Raw genomic sequence first — 17,928 nt, 5'->3', positions numbered from 1 at the left:
ATGAAAAATAGAAAATAATTAATATTATTTCAAATTGTAAATAGTCAAACAAATTAACCCCGGACCCACCTTATCATATATTCTGCGGCCCAGCCCGCCGAAACGCATAAAGCCGAAGACAGCGACCGCGTAATGTAACAATCAGCGGAAGCAAGTTGGCATGGCAAATGTTGAAAATATGACGAAAACCAAGGGCAAAGTTGTAACTTAAAAATACATTTCAATTTGGTTCTTAATTCTTACCCTGCCGCGTGGGTGACCGACTAAACCGGTCACACACTCCGTGTTCCGTGTTCGTCTCCCCAACTGTTGTATTACTTCTCCCTTTTCCCAGCACCAGAAGTCTCCATTAACAATAAACTCATTCTCAGTCTCCGTGTAAAACTCGTCACTCTCTGAGCTCCATCCTTCGGTCATGGCCTCTCCATAAACACATTACGTAACTGCATGCTCTTCATCACTAAAATGATTCCCCGTTTTACCCCTATCCGTTTCCCGATTTGCTCCTCTCTCTCCAAATCCAAAACCCTCATCGGAGCCAACCACACATCTGCTCGCTTCTGCTCTCGCTAACTAATCATTTCATCCGTCCGTACATTTTTAGGAGAAAGGAATTTTAGTTTCATTCATTCATTTTTTTTGGATTGATTCATTTTTTTTTTTTTTTTTTTGAAATTTTTTTTTACACAAACATGATGGAGGCCAACGCGGGCAAGCCTAGTTTTCTGAGGAACATTCTGGTACGGCTGCTTTTATTCAGTGTTTTAATCATAGTCGTTCGATTTGTTTACGTTGTTACCATCACTGGTGAATCATGCAATATTGGCGACTTTTGTTTCTTTTCATTGCCGGACAATTTCAACCTGGTTATTCCCGGTGCCGGTACCGGAGCTTCGGTGATGGCCGCCAACAAAGTCGTTCGATCTAATCCGGCGAGTCTTAGTCGTCAGGATCTGTACACTAGTAAAGAGTGGATCAAAGCCGTCCAATTCTACTCATCGGTTTTCCAGGATCTAATTGCCGAAGGTTATCTTCATCCAAACGCCAAGTCGTTGTGCGTGGAAACTCAGTACGGCCAGGAAGTGTATGCCTTGAAAGAGATTGGAGTGGAGGACTCGGTTGGAATTTTTCGGAAATCGTCGAAGCCGTTGGTAATTACCGGAGAGGGGCACCGTATACCGTTCAAAAGTAACACGTTTGACTTCATCTTTGTTGGTGGGGCCAGACTGGACAAGTCGTCTAAGCCGTTGGATTTTGCAGCGGAGATCGTACGGACACTGAAACCCGAAGGATTTGTGGTGGTCCATGTGAAGGCTAAAGACACGTATAGTTTCAATTCGTTTGTTGATTTATTCAATTCTTGCTGTCGAGTAGTGAAATCTCGTGATATAGATGGTTTTGATTCGTCAATGCCTTATATTAGAGAAATGGTGTTAAAGAAGGAGGGTGAAATTGAAAATGATATCATTCTTGGTCACGGGGGGAACAAATTGAATCAACCCGATGGCAATTCGGATAATAAGTGTTCGGTTCCGGGGTATAAACAAGAATTAGTCCGGAAGGCGGAACCGCTGATTCTAGAAGAGCCACTGAAGCCATGGATTACTTTGAAGAGAAATATAAAGAATATAAAGTACTTAACATCAATGGCTGATATAAGTTTCAAGAACAGATATGTGTATGTTGATGTTGGAGCTCGGAGTTATGGGTCTAGTATAGGGAGTTGGTTTAGGAAGCAATACCCGAAACAGAACAGAACTTTTGAAGTGTATGCAATTGAGGCTGATAAAACATTTCATGAAGAGTATAAAGTGAAAAAGAAAGTTAAATTGTTGCCTTACGCAGCTTGGGTGAGGAATGAGACATTGTCCTTTGAAATTAATCATGACCCAGGTAAGCAGGTTGAGGTTAAAGGTCGAGGAATGGGTAGAATTCAGCCTGTACAAACATCGTTGTCGGATGGTGGTTTTGATGGTGAAGTGGATATTATTCAGGGGTTTGATTTTGCAGATTGGTTGAAGAAGACGGTAACGGAGAAGGACTTTGTTGTGATGAAGATGGATGTGGAAGGGACTGAGTTTGATTTGATTCCGAGGTTGTTTGAAACTGGGGCAATATGTTTGATAGATGAGATCTTTCTTGAATGTCATTATAATAGGTGGCAGAGGTGTTGCCCTGGTCAGAGGAGTTCAAAGTATGAGAAGACATATGAACAATGTTTGAATTTGTTTACTTCTCTCAGACAAAGTGGTGTTCTAGTTCATCAATGGTGGTGACCGGTATTCATTCTACACATTCTCTGTAATTTTTTTATACCCATAGATTTTTTTCTTGTAGTTTTTGTTTTTTTGGTTAAGTTTTTACAGTGAAAGTGTTGTAGGATGTTCTTTTTCTAAATATTTCTTTTGTTGTAAGAATTGCAACTGCTAATGGAAATTTCATTACTCAAGTCTGCATGGGTGGCACGACCTATACATTTCAGCTACTTTAATTCTAGTAGTGTATAGAACCATGAAGTAGAGGGGAAATTTTAAAAGTGCTTTTATTAGGCTTAAATTTCTGTGATTAATGAATGTTTCAGTTTGACTTGGTTACCCAAATGACCATTTTGAGGAGTTGAATGTTCTAATTTCTTTCAAGTTTTAGACATTGAGAGTTAGACTTGCATATTTTGGTGTACTGGAATTATCTTTTGTTGTTTTTGGGTTGTGGCATTGACAGTTCAGACTTGGATATTTTGGTGTACCTGAATTATCTTAGCTTTGTTAGAATCATCTAAATCTCCTTTATAAATATTTGAAACCCTTGGTTATAAAAGGGACTAATTGTTTTATTCATTCCGCAGAAATTTGCCATTCATTGCAGACATCCCCGGAGTTTGACGTTTAATATTTTCTTGGTTGATAAGAACAAAGATTGGAGATTGCTTGGTGTTTGGTCTTTTTTATTGACTTGAAGAAAAACACACCGAACCTGATTTTTCGTGTTAGATGGGTGTTCCATTTCATTGAATGAATAGATGTTTTTGTACTTGAATACTACATAATTGTTTAACTTATGAGTTATTGTGCATAGAATTCCACTGGTGGTATGCAGAACTTAGTGTTGATCATGAAAAGTGCAGAGTTTAAGGTAGTACAAATCTACCATATAAAGATAGGTGCATGTTGTCGGTTAAAATGAAAGTAACAGGAACTTTTGCAGCTTTCAAGTGTTTAAATTCGACAGGATGGTGTCAAACCTTCCTGAAATTTACTTATGAAAGATTCATAATCTAAGAAGACCCAGAAAAAGAAAAAAAAAAAAAACTGAGGAATGGAGAAATCATATACAGAGTTGGGTATCAACCTGGTTGCGGTGGCAGCAAGTCTATTTTTTGGTGGTCCATTATTTGCTTTGGTTGTTGAGAATCGGTTCTTTCATAGTTTACTATTCGAAGCAAACATGTGCTGGCATTAGTCTGGATAGCTGTTCTACTGTAGAGATAATAAGACAATCACACAAATTAATGTTGTCTCTAGGATCCTTCCTGGTCGTCTGCTTATAATAGAACAAATAATTCTGGAAGAGGCGAAGAAAACAATTTTTGCTCTCTTTCTTTAGATGTGACTCCATAACTGCAATAAGTTACAGACAAAACGATTTCTCTTCAACATATTATTATTATCAGAGATAAGTATGCTATTTTAATATCTCCTCCTCATCATATTCCAACACATATACGGAATATTCATACAATACATAAATTTTATTATAAAGTATTTAACTAGACAAATCATCTTCTAATTCAATTCAATGGTTTATACTGGGTTATTAACGGAAACTTGAGGACAGAGAGGTCGGTGGATGGTCCAGCTTTGGTTGATGGAAATGAAATTATGCACGTGTATTTCTTTTCTTCTTGGCATTGAAGCATGTGATGTGCCTGTTAGCCACCATGGTTGGGGCTTTAATATTGTTGGCCCACCGACTGTCAAAATCATAAAACAGCTCGTATGAATTACCCAAATTATCAATATTAGGTTAGGCAGGAGAATAACAAAAATCCTAAGCTATTGTTTTTTTTTTTTTTTTTTTTTTTTTTTTTTTTTTTTTTTTTTACCCAAGTGATATGTAACATTTTGTGGGACTTGAACACAAGATCTTTGGTAATAATCGGGGTGTTCGTGCTGTTAAAAATATAGAGTTATTTTTTTTTTTGTTTATTTGGTAGAATAGTCTTTTCATTGTTCCCTATCTTTTCAGTTCCTTGTTTAGCCTATATAATTTCTTATATTTAGTTTAAATCTTCTTTGTATTCGATTGCTTGTGCAGCTCAATGAACCCTAACCTCCTCTTTTTCTTATTTTTTTGATGTTTTAACACGTGTCAGTTTGCGTGCATCTTAACTAATTTGCAGGATCTAGTGAACACCCTATAAATTTAATAGATCAAGTAGTCACAAATTTAATAGATGGTTTGAAGTTACAGTTCCCACTTATAATCTTATCTAAATATTTGTTTTTAGGCCTTTTTATCATTGCAAATTATGTTAAGAGGTCTTTGGTGTATGCTTTCATGTGCCTAATTATGAATAAATCCATGCGGTTAACCTTTAATCCATTATTTAACTAACAAAATTGCCATGAATACCTCGGTTTAATTAATTAACAAAACACTCTCTTTGTTTCCGTGGGGAGGTGTTCTTGCTATGACCGTGAAGAAAACTAGTTGGGAGGCAATTTGGTCTTGCTTATTGGAGTTGTGTGTTCTTGGATTCTCGAAGTTTTAGTTTTTGGATTGGGGTGTTTTGATCTTAGGGTATAAAGTTTAGATTTGGGTTCGATATGGTTTAGGAGAGGAGATGAAGTTTGTATCTGGGGAGGTCCAAGTGTTGGAATCGCATCTAGCCAATGCGATTTCAACCAAATCGCATCCAGTAGATGTAATTCAGTCAAACAAGATTTGAGATTTTGAATGACTATTTAACTCTTTAATCATTACTTAATAATTTTTTATTAATTTAAATAAAAAATTATAATTTAAAATCAGGGTGAAAACTTAACCTTTCACTAAATCTGGATGAGAACATGGCATTTGCTCATCGATTATTAACAAAATGGGTCCTATTTGTTTGCTTTGCTCTTTCCTCCTTTTTCCACTGGCAGAAGAAAGTCGCCGATTTGACATAACTTACATTTATGCTAACTTACCCCGTGGATCAAGTCTTATTACCTACAAGTAACGGCGTTGACTCAATTGATTGTGATGATGAGGACGCGTACAGGTAATTTTATTATGTGATGCTCCCACAAGATCAGCAGCAAAGCAAACAAACAGTTGTTGTTGGGCCATATAAACAAGTTGTCAATAAGGCCGTTGAATCAGGCTCCGATTACTGCCGGGTGGGCCTTCTTCTAACCCTCTTTATCTTTGGCAGTTGGCACTTTCTCATATGACGTATCTCAAACTCTAGAACTTATATCACTCATCCTCCCCTGTCACGCGCTAAACCAACCAGAATCATAAATGTCTATCCTCCTCACTTCTATACTTATAAATTTAATTCTGTGAGTAATAATTTAGTTCGGTTTGGTTATCATTGTTTGAGTAAGCTACAGCCACATCAAGTTGCACATAAATCTGTACACCAAATCCGTGATAAATTCTGACCATTGATTTAGTATCAGTTAATATTAATAAACGGTTAGGATTTTGCACATCATTCGGTGCATAGATTCAGTGCACAATCTTCGGTGACTCTTCATTTTTTATCATTGTTTATCCAGTACTACTGTCTCATGTCTCAAATGCTTACCAAACCAACACGTTCTCAATGTTTAGTTACCATTTCCATTGCGTTCCACTTTACAACATTTGTGATGAAGCACAGTATTGCTCACGCCATAATTGATTTATACAAATCTGTTGGAGTCTTATATCGATTAGTTACGTTCAAGTCTACTAATTATAAAATAGGTATCTTTCCATTCACAAGCCTTATTGGATGAGGAATCAAGTTTATCTCAATTCTATTATAATATCAGAGCTGATATTTAGTTGAGTTGAGTGTTTGACCAGTGGGTGGGAGTTTGAGCTAACAACTCTTTCGTCAACAGGCATACCCACATATGAGTTTGATCGTGAGGGTAAGTTAGTCCTACAACCGACAAGACCTTATTGAGTGAGGAGTCAGACCCATATCAAATTTTTATCATTAGGATTACCACATTAATTAAGTCTAAATTATTTTAAAAGATCTAGAATCATATTTATATATAGTTTGATAATTTGATTATTTTTTTAGTGATGGGAAGCATATGAACTAGTTTGTGTGCACCTTAATTAATCTTTTTAATCTTGAAATTATGATCGGATAAACCTTCTACGACAACCTTTATTAAAAAAAAAAAAGGAAAAATACTATATTTATATCCAATCTCAAAACTAATGTGTCAATAGATTGATACTATCACGTCAGCTCACACTACATCAAGGCATTATTAAAAACAACATCATTCATTTAAAGAATGTCGTTTCAAGAGCAACCTCATTTCATAAAAAATGATTCTTCCTCATTAGAATGATTGTTATTTATTTAAAGTCATCCTTAAGTTGTTTTTTTTAAATAATAATTATTTTTAATAAGAAATGATTGTTTCCGATAAAAGAGCTACTGATTTTTTTTAGCCTAATCAAAATCATATTATTACCATAGAAGTTGCAAATGTCATAGGTTGCAAGAGAAGTCTAATAAAAAAAAAAAAAATTGTTAGGGTAATATCTACTCGCGTAAATGTACTCGGAATAATTTTATAATGTGATTTTTTTTAGGGTAGATCCATTGATAATTACGAAGCATCTTCAATTTAGACAAATCCTTAATTAGAAAGCCGAATTCTGGAATAATTTTTATAAATAGATTTGTTTCTAGGTAAGATTCATTCGATGATTACGATGCATCTTCAATTTAGACAAGTCCTTAATTAGAAAGCCGAATTAAATTTTGCTGATTGTGGAGCGCCGAAAACGGTTAAAAGCCTGCTAGTAGGTACGGGCTTTCATTTTGTGGTCAGTAACATATGACGTGGCAAAACTAATTAACGGCTAGTGCGGCGTGTAGTCGCCCACAGAACTCGTGCCGTTACCAGAGTTCTTTTTGTTACCCCAAGAATTGCTGCGGAGTAGGAATTGGACGCTACCAGAATTATTATAATGATAAAAGTAACCGACTGCTTGGTGTCAACTTTTGCATGTGAGTAGTAACCCACACTTATTTTTTTATTTTAATTTAATTAAATAATAATATATTTTATGTAATTTCACTTTTATAGTGATTAGATTTATTATAGGTTACTTGAAATATTTATTTATATTTCCAAGTAATATCATCAATAAGAAACATTATGATAGTGGCACCAAATGATTTCGTCTCGTGACTAATTAAAATGATAAGACAACCTAATTGTGATACCGCTTTAAGTAACGGTCCATGATTTTCAATTGAACATTCAATTATCAAAATTTATACGTAAAATTAATTAATAGCAACCTATCTTAAATAGAATAAGGTATTTACTACATGTAGAATATTGGCATTATTAATTTTGTCATTTTCTAGATTAGTTTATACTTAATCATAGTAATTCATGGTTAATTAGTTCACCAATTTTACCTACCACAAATTATCCATCTAGAACAATAATTACGTAATAAGTAATACTATAAATAATAATAAACTTATTCTAAAATATAACAAAATAATGAAAATAGAAATAATTAATATTATTTCAAATTGTAAAGTCAAACAAATTAACCCCGGACCCACCTTATCATATATTCTGCGGGGACCAGCCCGAAACGATAACCGAGACAGCGACCGCGTAATGTAACAATCAGCGGAAGCAAGTTGGCATGGCAAATGTTGAAAATATGACGAAACCCAAGGGCAAAGTTGTAACTTAAAAAACATTTCAATTTGCTTCTTAATTCTTATCCTGCCGCGTGGGTGACCGACTAAACCGTCACACACTCCGTGTTCGTCTCTCCAACTGTTGTATTACTTCTCCCTTTTCCCACACCAGAAGTCTCCATGACAATAAACTCAGTCTCAGTCTCCGTGTAAAACTCGTCACTCTCGAGCTCCATCCTTCGGTCATGGCCTCTCCATAAACCATTACGTAACTGCGCTCTTCATCACTAAAATGATTCCCCTTTTTACCCCTATCCGTTTCCCGATTTGCTCCTCGCTCTCCAAATTCAGAACCCTCATCGGAGCCAACCACCATCTGCTCGCTTCTGCTCTCGCTAACTAATCATTCATCCGTCCGTAATTTTCAGGAGAAAGGAATTTTAGTTTCATTCATTATTTTTTTGGATTGATTCATTTTTTTTTTTTTTTTTTTTGAAATTTTTTTACACAAACATGATGGAGGCCAACGCGGCAAGCCTAGTTTTCTGAGGAACATTCTGGTACGGCTGCTTTTATTCAGTGTTTTAATCATAGTCGTTCGATTTGTTTACGTTGTTACCATCACTGGTGTCATGCATATTGGCGACTTTTGTTTCTTTTCATGCCGGACAATTTCAACCTGTTTATTCCCGGTGCCGGTACCGGAGCTTCGGTGATGGCCGAACAAAAGTCTTTCGATCTAATCCGGCGAGTCTTAGTCGTCAGGATCTGTACACTAGTAAAGAGTGGCTCTTTTCTTCTTGAGATTGAAGCATGTGATGTGCCTGTTAGCCGCCATGCTTAAATTATTGTTGAAGCCCACCGACTATAAATTTGAGCCTGTTCTCATTGCAAATTATGATTAAGAGGCCTTTGGTGTATGCATTTCATGTGCCTAATTATGAATAAATCCATGCTGTTAATCTTTAATCCATTATTTAATTAACAAAATTGACATGAATAAGCTCGGTTTAATTAATTAATTAATTAACAAAAATGGGTCCTCTTTGTTTCCGGTTAAACGGGGCTAGGGATGTGTTCTTGCTGTGACGGGTGAAGAAAACAGGTTGGGAGGCAATTTGGTCTTTGCTTGATTTGAGTTGTGTGTTCTTAGATTCTCGAATTGTTTTAGTTTTTGGATCAAGGATGTTTTGATTTTGGGGTAAAAAGTTTGGATTTGGGTTTAAGGTGGGGGTGATAAAGTTTGGATCTGGTAGAGGTCTAGGTGTTGGAATTGCACCTAGTTCGACGCAATTTCGACCAAATCACACCTAGCTAGATTCAATTCAAGCCAAATCACACCCGATCAAATGTAATTCTAGTCAAATGAGATTTGAGATTTTAAATGACTATTTTACCTTTTAACTGTTACATCAAACAATTTTCTATTAATTTAAAAATAAAAATCTAGAATTTATAAAATCAAAGATGAAAACTTATCATTTTGCTAAACCTTGGGTGGAAACACTTGTTTGCTCATTAATTAATTAACAAAAATGGGTCCTATTTGTTTGCTTTGTTCTTTCCTTCTTTTTCCACTCGCTTAAGAAATTGGCATCGATTTGACATAATATGCTAACTCAGTGGATCAAGTCTTATTACCTACAAGTAACGGCGTTGACCCAATTGATTGTGATGACGAGGACGCGTATAGGCATTATTATTATGTGATGCTCCCACAAGATCAGCAGCAAAGCAGACAAACAGTTGTTTGTTGGGCCATATAAAAGCAAGAATAATGTTATCTTTATAAAAACTCATACAAAGAGAATTATAAAGTGATATTATCCAAAAAAAATAAATAAATAAATTATGAAAATCAAGACTAAGAATTATTTTTGTATATTCCTTTATACGTGTCTTTGTAAAACTAGTATTGCTCTAAAAGCAATTAGTCAATAAGGCCGTTGAATCGGGCTCCGATTACTGCCGGGTGGGCCTTCTTCTGACCTTTTGGCAGTTGGCACTTTCTCTCGTGACAGATCTCAAACTCTAGAACTTATCACTCATCCTCCACTTGTCACGCGCTGAACATGCGAACCAACGAGAAATGTTCTATCCTCCTCACTTCCAGACATTATTAAATTTAATTCTGTGAGTTATAATTTAATTCGATTTGGTTATCATTGTTTATCCAGTTCTAGCTGTGTTGTGTCTCAAATGCTCACCAAATCAACACGTCTTCAATGTTTAGGTGTACCAAGTTCCAATTACGTATCCACTTTACAACATTTTGTGACAGCACAAGATATTGCTCATGCCAGAATTACTTTATATAAATATGTTGGAGTTACTTTATATAAATATGTTGGAGTCTCACACTGACTAAATACGTTCAAGCCTACTGATTTATAAGAGGGGATAATTTTCTCATTCAACAAAGTCTTATTAGGTAAGGAGTTAGACCCACCTCAAATTCTATTATGGTATCAGAGTCCATGTTCAGTTGAACTGAGTGTTTGACCAGCGAATAAAGAGTTAGAGCTAACAACTATCTCCGTCAACAAGCATAACCCAACATATAGATTCTCTTGTGAGAGAGAGTGTTGGAGTCTCACACCGACTAGGCATACTCAAGCCTACTAGTTTATAAGAGAGGGCAATTTTCCTATTCAATAAGGCCTTATTGGGTGAGGAGTGAGATCCACTTCAATTTCTATCATTAAGATTAGCACATTAATTAAGTCTTAAATTATTTTAAAATATAATTAGAATCAGATTTATATATATTTTTTATAATATGATTATTTTTTTAGTGACAGGATGTGTTCGGACTAGTATGTATGCATCTCGATTAATCTTTTATGATTATGAAATTATGACCTGATAAACCCTCTAACGGCAACCTTTATTTAATAATAGAGAAAAATGAAAAAACTATTTCGTTTACAGTCCAATCTTACAATCCTAACGTATCAATAGAGAATTTTAATTCTAAAAATACCCTTTTAGGTTTCTAAAAGCCCTAGAAATGAAGACCATTCTTCCATAATGCCGAGTCCACGACGATTGGACCAGATGAGTCATTCAGCCCATAAAAGTACAGAATAGTTGAACCAATAAATCTTGTAAGTCCCCCAGTCATGGACAACAATTATTCCCATCTTGTCAAGAGATTGGCTCTTCCATAGTTCCATTCCAGGGTCCCCGCTCAGGTTTCTGTCAACATCTGCCCAACATCACCATTTATCAACGAAACAACTTCTAAAATATAAAGGCTTTTCTGGTCCACTCTTTAAGCCGATATCGCAGCTGTTCTACTGTAGAGGATAATAAAGACAATTCACCAAATTAATGCTGTCTCTAGGATCCTTCCTGGTCGTCTGCTTATAATAGGAACAAAATAATTCTGGAAGAGGCGAAGAGAACAATTTTTGCTCTCTTTCTTTAGATGTGACTCCATAACTGCAATAAGTTACAGACAAAAAACGATTTCTACTTCAACATTATTATTATTATCAGAGATAAAGTATGCTATTTTAATATCTCCTCCTCATCATATTCCAACACATATACGGAATATTCATACAATAAAATAAATTTTTATTATAAAGTATTTAACTAGACAAAATCATCTTCTAATTCAATTCAATGGTTATTACTGGGTTATTAAACGGAAACTTGAGGACACGAGAGGTCGGTGGATGGTCCAGCTTAGGTTGATGGAAATGAAAATTATGCATGTGTATTTCCTTTCTTCTTGGCATTGAAGCATGTGATGTGCCTGTTAGCCACCATGGTTGGGAGCTTTAAATATTGTTGAAGCCCACCGACTGTCAAAATCATATAAACAGCTCGTACGAATTACCCAAATGATCAATAATTAGGTTAAAGCCTAGGAGAATAATAAAAATCCTAAAGCTACTGGATATTTTTTTTTTTTACCCCAAGTGATATCTAATCATTTGTGGGACTTGAACACAAGATCTTTGGGTAATAATCGGGGTGTTCGTGCTGTTAAGAAATATAGAGTTATTTTGTTTTATTGTTTATTAATGGTAGAATAGTCTTTTCATTGTTTCCCTATCTTTTCAGTTTCCTTTGTTTAGCCTATATATAATTTCTTTATATTTATGTTAAATCATTCTTTTGTATTCGATTGCATTGTGCAGCATCAATGAAACCCTAACCTCCTCTTTTTCTTATTTCTTTGTATTGTTTAACACGTGTCAGTTTGCGTGCATCTTAACTAATTTGCAGGATCTAGTGAACACCCTATAAATTTAATAGATCAAGTAAGTCACAAATTTAATAGATGGTTTGAAGTTACAGTTCCCACTTATAATCTTATCTAAATATTTGTTTTTAGCCTTTTTATCATTGCAAATTATGATTAAAGAGGTCTTTGGTGTATGCATTTCATGTGCCTAATTATGAATAAATCCATGCGGTTAACCTTTAATCCATTATTTAACTAACAAAATTGACATGAATAACCTCGGTTTAATTAATTAACAAAAACAGCTCCTCTTTGTTTCCGTGGGGAGGTGTTCTTGCTATGACCGGTGAAGAAAACTAGTTGGGAGGCAATTTGGTCTTTGCTTGATTGGAGTTGTGTGTTCTTGGATTCTCGAAGTTTTAGTTTTTGGATTGGGGATGTTTTGATCTTAGGGTATAAAGTTTAGATTTGGGTTCGATATGGTTTGAGGAGAGGGAGATGAAGTTTGTATCTGGTGGAGGTCCAAGTGTTGGAATCGCATCTAGCCAAATGCGATTTCAACCAAATCGCATCCAGTTAGATGTAATTCTAGTCAAACAAGATTTGAGATTTTGAATGACTATTTAACTCTTTAATCATTACATTAAATAATTTTTTATTAATTTAATAATAAAAATTTATAATTTATGAAATCAAGGGTGAAAACTTAACCTTTCACTAAATCTTGGATGAGAACATGGCATTTGCTCATCGATTAATTAACAAAAATGGGTCCTATTTGTTTGCTTTGCTCTTTCCTCCTTTTTCCACTGGCAGAAGAAAGTGGCGCCGATTTGACATAACATGTACATTATATGCTAACTTACCCCGTGGATCAAGTCTTATTACCTACAAGTAACGGCGTTGACTCAATTGATTGTGATGATGAGGACGCGTACAGGTAATTATTATTATGTGATGCTCCCACAAGATCAGCAGCAAAGCAAACAAACAGTTGTTTGTTGGGCCATATAAAAGCAGTTAGTCAATAAGGCCGTTGAATCAGGCTCCGATTACTGCCGGGTGGGCCTTCTTCTAACCCTCTTTATTCTTTGGCAGTTGGCACTTTCTCATATGACGTATCTCAAACTCTAGAACTTATATCACTCATCCTCCCCGTGTCACGCGCTAAACCAACCAGAATCATAAATGTTCTATCCTCCTCACTTCTATACATTATTAAATTTAATTCTGTGAGTAATAATTTAGTTCGGTTTGGTTATCATTGTTTGAGTAAGCTACAGCCACATCAAGTTGCACATAAAATCTGTACACCAAATAACGTGATAAAATTCTGACCATTGATTTATTATCAGTTAATATTAATAAACGGTTAGGATTTTGTCACATCATTCGGTGCATAGATTCAGTGCACAATCTTCGGTGACTCTATCATTTTTTATCATTGTTTATCCAGTACTAGCTGTCTCATGTCTCAAATGCTTACCAAACCAACACGTTCTCAATGTTTAGGTGTACCAATTTCCAATTGCGTATCCACTTTACAACATTTTGTGATGAAGCACAAGATATTGCTCACGCCATAATTGATTTATACAAATCTGTTGGAGTCTTATATCGATTAGTTACGTTCAAGTCTACTAATTTATAAAATAAGGTAATCTTTCCATTCAACAAGGCCTTATTGGATGAGGAATCAAGTTTATCTCAAATTCTATTATAATATCAGAGCTGATATTTAGTTGAGTTGAGTGTTTGACCAGTGGGTGAGGAGTTAGAGCTAACAACTACTTTCGTCAACAGGCATGACCCAACATATGAGTTTGATCGTGAGGGTAAGTGTTGGAGTCCTACACCGACAAGACCTTATTGAGTGAGGAGTCAGACCCATATCAAATTTTTATCATTAGGATTAACACATTAATTAAGTCTTAAATTATTTTAAAAGATCATTAGAATCATATTTATATATATGTTTGATAATATGATTATTTTTTTAGTGATTGGAAGCATATGAACTAGTTTGTGTGCACCTTAATTAATCTTTTATAATCTTGAAATTAATGATCGGATAAACCTTCTAACGACAACCTTTATTAAAAAAAAAAAAAGGAAAAATACTATATTTATAATCCAATCTCACAAAACTAATGTGTCAATAGATTGATACTATCACGTCAGCTCACACTACATCAAAGGGCATTATTAAAAACGAACAATCATTCATTTATAAAGAATAGTCGTTTCATAAGGAGCAACCATTCATTTCATAAAAAATGATTCTTCACTCCATTAAGAATGATTGTTATTTATTTAAAAGTCATTCCTTAAGTTGTTTTTTTATAAATAATAATTATTTTTTAATAAGAAATGATTTGTTTCCGATAAAAAGCTAACTGATTTTTAGCCTAATCAAAATCATATTATTACCATAAGTTCAAATGTCATAGGTTGCAAGAGAAGTCTAAATAAAAAAAAAAAAATTGTTAGGGTAATAATACTCGCTAAATGTACTCGGGAATAATTTTTTATATTGATTTATTTTTAGGGTAAGATCATGATAATTACGAAGCATCTTCAATTTAGACAAAATCCTTAATTAGAAAGCCGAATTCTGGAATAATTTTATAAATATGATTTGTTTCTAGGGTAAATTCATTCGATGATTACGATGCATCTTCAATTTAGACAAGTCCTTAATTAGAAAGCCGAATTAAATTTTGCTGATTGTGGGAGCGCCGAAACGGTTAAAAGCCTGCTAGTGGTACGGGCTTTCTTTTGTGGTACAGTAACATATGACGTGGCAAAACTAATTAACGGCTATGCGGCGTGTAGTGCGCCACAGAACTCGTGCCGTTCCAGAGTTACTTTTTGTTACCCCAAGAATTGCTCGCGGGAGGAGGAATGGACGCTACCAGAATTATATAATGATAAAATACACCGACTGCTTGGGTCAACTTTTGCATGTGGTAGTAACCCACACTTATGTATTTATTTTAATTTAATTAAATAATATAAGGATATTTATGTAATTTCACTTTATAGTGATTAATTTATTTAGGTTACTTGAAAATATTATTTATATTCCAAGTAATATCAATCATAAGAAACATAGGATAGTGGCACCAAATGATTTCGTTCGTGACTAATTAAAATGATAAGACAACCTAATTTGATACCGCTTTAAGTAAACGGTCCATGATTTTCATTGACATTCATTATCAAAATTTAAGTACGTAAATTAATTAATAGCAACCTTATCTTAAATAGAATAAGGTATTTACTACATTGTAGAATATTTGCATTATAAATTTTGTCATTTCTAGATTAGTTAATCTTACATAGTAGAATTCATGGTTAATTAGTTCAACCATTTTACCTACCACAAATATCCATCTAGACATATTCGTAATAAGTTAACTATAAATAACAATAAACTTATTCTAAAATATAACACAAAATAATATGAAAAATAGAAAATAATTAATATATTAAATTGTAAATAGTCAAATTAACCCCGGACCCACCTTATCATATATTCTGCGGGCCAGCCGCCGAAACGAATAAAGCCGAAGACAGCGACCGCGTAATGTACACATCAGCGGAAGCAAGTTGGCATGGCAAATGTTGAAATATGACGAAACCAAGCAAAGTTGTAACTTAAAAAAACATTTCAATTTGTTCTTAATTCTATCCTGCCGCGTGGGGTACCGACTACCGTCACACACTCCGTGTTCGTCTCTCCAACTGTTGTATTACTTCTCCCTTTTCCAGCACCAGAAGTCTCCATACAATAAACCTCTCTCAGTCTCCGTGTAAAACTCGTCACTCTCGAGCTCCACCTTCTGTCATGGCCCTCCATAAACACATTACGAAACTGCATGCTCTTCATCACTAAAATGATTCCCCGTTTTAACCCCTATCCGTTTCCCGATTTGCTCCTCTCTCTCCAAATCAAACCCTCATCGGAGCCAACCACACTCTGCTCGCTTCTGCTCTCGCTAACTAATCATTTCATCCGTCCGTATTTTTAGGAGAAAGGAATTTAGTTTCATTCATTATTTTTTGTTGATTGATTCATTTTTTTTTTTTTTTTTTGAATTTTTTTTTTTACACAAACATATGAGGCCCACGCGGCAAGCCTAGTTTTCTGAGAACATCTGGTACGGCTGCTTTTATTCAGTGTTTTATCATAGTCGTTCGATTTGTTTACGTTGTTACATCACTGGTGAATCATGCAATATTGGCGACTTTTGTTTCTTTTCATTGCCGGAACATTTCAACCTGGTTATTCCGGTGCCGGTACCGGAGCTTCGGTGATGGCCGCAACAAAGTCGTTCGATCTAATCCGGCGGTCTTAGTCGTCGGATCTGTACACTAGTAAAGAGTGGATCAAGCCGTCCAATTCTACTCATCGGTTTTCCAGGATCTAATGCCGAAGGTTATCTTCATCCAAACGCCATCGTTGTGCGTGGAAACTCTTACGGCCAGAAGTGTATGCCTTGAAAGAGATTGGAGTGGAGGACTCGGTGAATTTTTCGGAAATCGTCGAGCCGTTGGTAATACGGAGAGGGCCACCGTATACCGTTCAAAAGTAACACGTTTGACTTCATTTTGTGTTGGGGGCCAGCCTGGACAAGTCGTCTAAGCCGTGGGATTTTGCAGCGGAGATCGTACGGACACTGAAACCCGAAGGTTTGTGTGGTGGCATGTGAAGGCTAAAGACACGTATAGTTTCAATTCGTTTTGATTTATTCAATTCTTCCTGTAAGTAGTGAAATCTCGTGATATAGATGGTTTTGATTCGTCAATGCCTACATTAGAAATGGTGTTTAAGAAGGAGGGTGAAATTGAAAAGATATCATTCTTGTCACGGGGAGCAAATTGAATCAACCATGGCATTCGAGTATAAGTGTTCGTTTCCGGGGTATAAACAGAATAGTCCGGAAGGCGAACCCTGATTCTAAAAGCCACTGAAGCCATGGATTACTTTGAAGAGAAATATAAAGAAATAAAGTCTTAACATCAATGGCTGATATAATGTTCAAGAACAGATATGTGTATGTTGATGTTGGAGCTCGGAGTTATGGGTCTAGTATAGGGAGTTGGTTTAGGAAGCAATACCCAAACAGACAGAACTTTTGAAGTGTATGCATTGAGGCTGATAAAACATTTCATGAAGAGTATAAAGTGAAAAAGAAAGTTAAATTGTTGCCTTACGCAGCTTGGGTGAGGAATGAACATTGTCCTTTGAATTAATCTGACCCGGTAAGAGGTTGAGGTTAAAGTCGAGGAATGGGTAGTTCAGCCTGTACAAACATCGTTGTCGGATGGTGGTTTTGATGGTGAAGTGGATATATTCAGGGGTTTGATTTTGCAGATTGGTTGAAGAAGACGGTAACGGAGAAGACTTTGTTGTGATGAGAGGATGTGAAGGGACGGAGTTTGATTTGATTCCGAGGTTGTTTGAAACGGGGGCAATGTTTGATAGATGGATCTTTCTTGAATGTCATTATAATAGGTGGCAGAGGTGTTGCCCTGTGAGAGGAGTTCAAAGTATGAGAGAACATATGAACAATGTTTGAATTTGTTTACTTCTCTCAGACAAAGTGGTGTTCAGTTCATCAATGGTGGTGACCGTATTCATTCTACACATTCTGTAATTTTTTTAACCCATAGTTGATTTTTTTCTTGTTTTTTTTTTTTTTTGGTTAAGTTTTTACAGTGAAAGTGTTTTAGGATGTTCTTTCTAAATATTTCTTTTGTTGTAAGAATTGCAACTGCTAATGGAAATTTCATTACTCAAGTCTGCATGGGTGGCAGACCTATACATTTCAGC

The 17,928-nt window shown here is 35.4% G+C and overlaps 1 protein-coding gene and 1 pseudogene across 2 annotated transcripts; both read left to right on the top strand.

The window, feature by feature from the left end:
* Positions 1 to 294: 294 nt before the first annotated feature.
* Positions 295 to 3,325, top strand: LOC116143429. 2 transcript variants are annotated; one of them, XM_031428898.1, is made up of 2 exons: positions 295 to 2,301; positions 2,846 to 3,325. In XM_031428898.1, exon 1 carries the CDS (start codon positions 693 to 695, stop codon positions 2,274 to 2,276), a length of 1,584 nt encoding a protein of 527 aa, XP_031284758.1. In that variant the 5' UTR covers positions 295 to 692; the 3' UTR covers positions 2,277 to 2,301; positions 2,846 to 3,325. The 2 variants fall into 2 exon arrangements, with proteins under 2 accessions (XP_031284758.1, XP_031284757.1); XM_031428897.1 differs by having other exon boundaries at positions 296 to 2,279.
* A 1,855-nt stretch (positions 3,326 to 5,180) lies between these two features.
* Positions 5,181 to 17,726, top strand: LOC116143494 (annotated as a pseudogene).
* The last annotated feature ends 202 nt before the right edge of the window (positions 17,727 to 17,928 follow it).

The sequence above is a fragment of the Pistacia vera genome, unplaced genomic scaffold, assembly GCF_008641045.1.
Source record: "Pistacia vera cultivar Batoury unplaced genomic scaffold, PisVer_v2 Contig430, whole genome shotgun sequence".
NCBI lineage: Eukaryota > Viridiplantae > Streptophyta > Magnoliopsida > Sapindales > Anacardiaceae > Pistacia > Pistacia vera.
The sequence above is the reverse complement of the archived record's forward strand: the minus strand, read 5'-3'. Positions and strand labels throughout refer to the sequence as shown.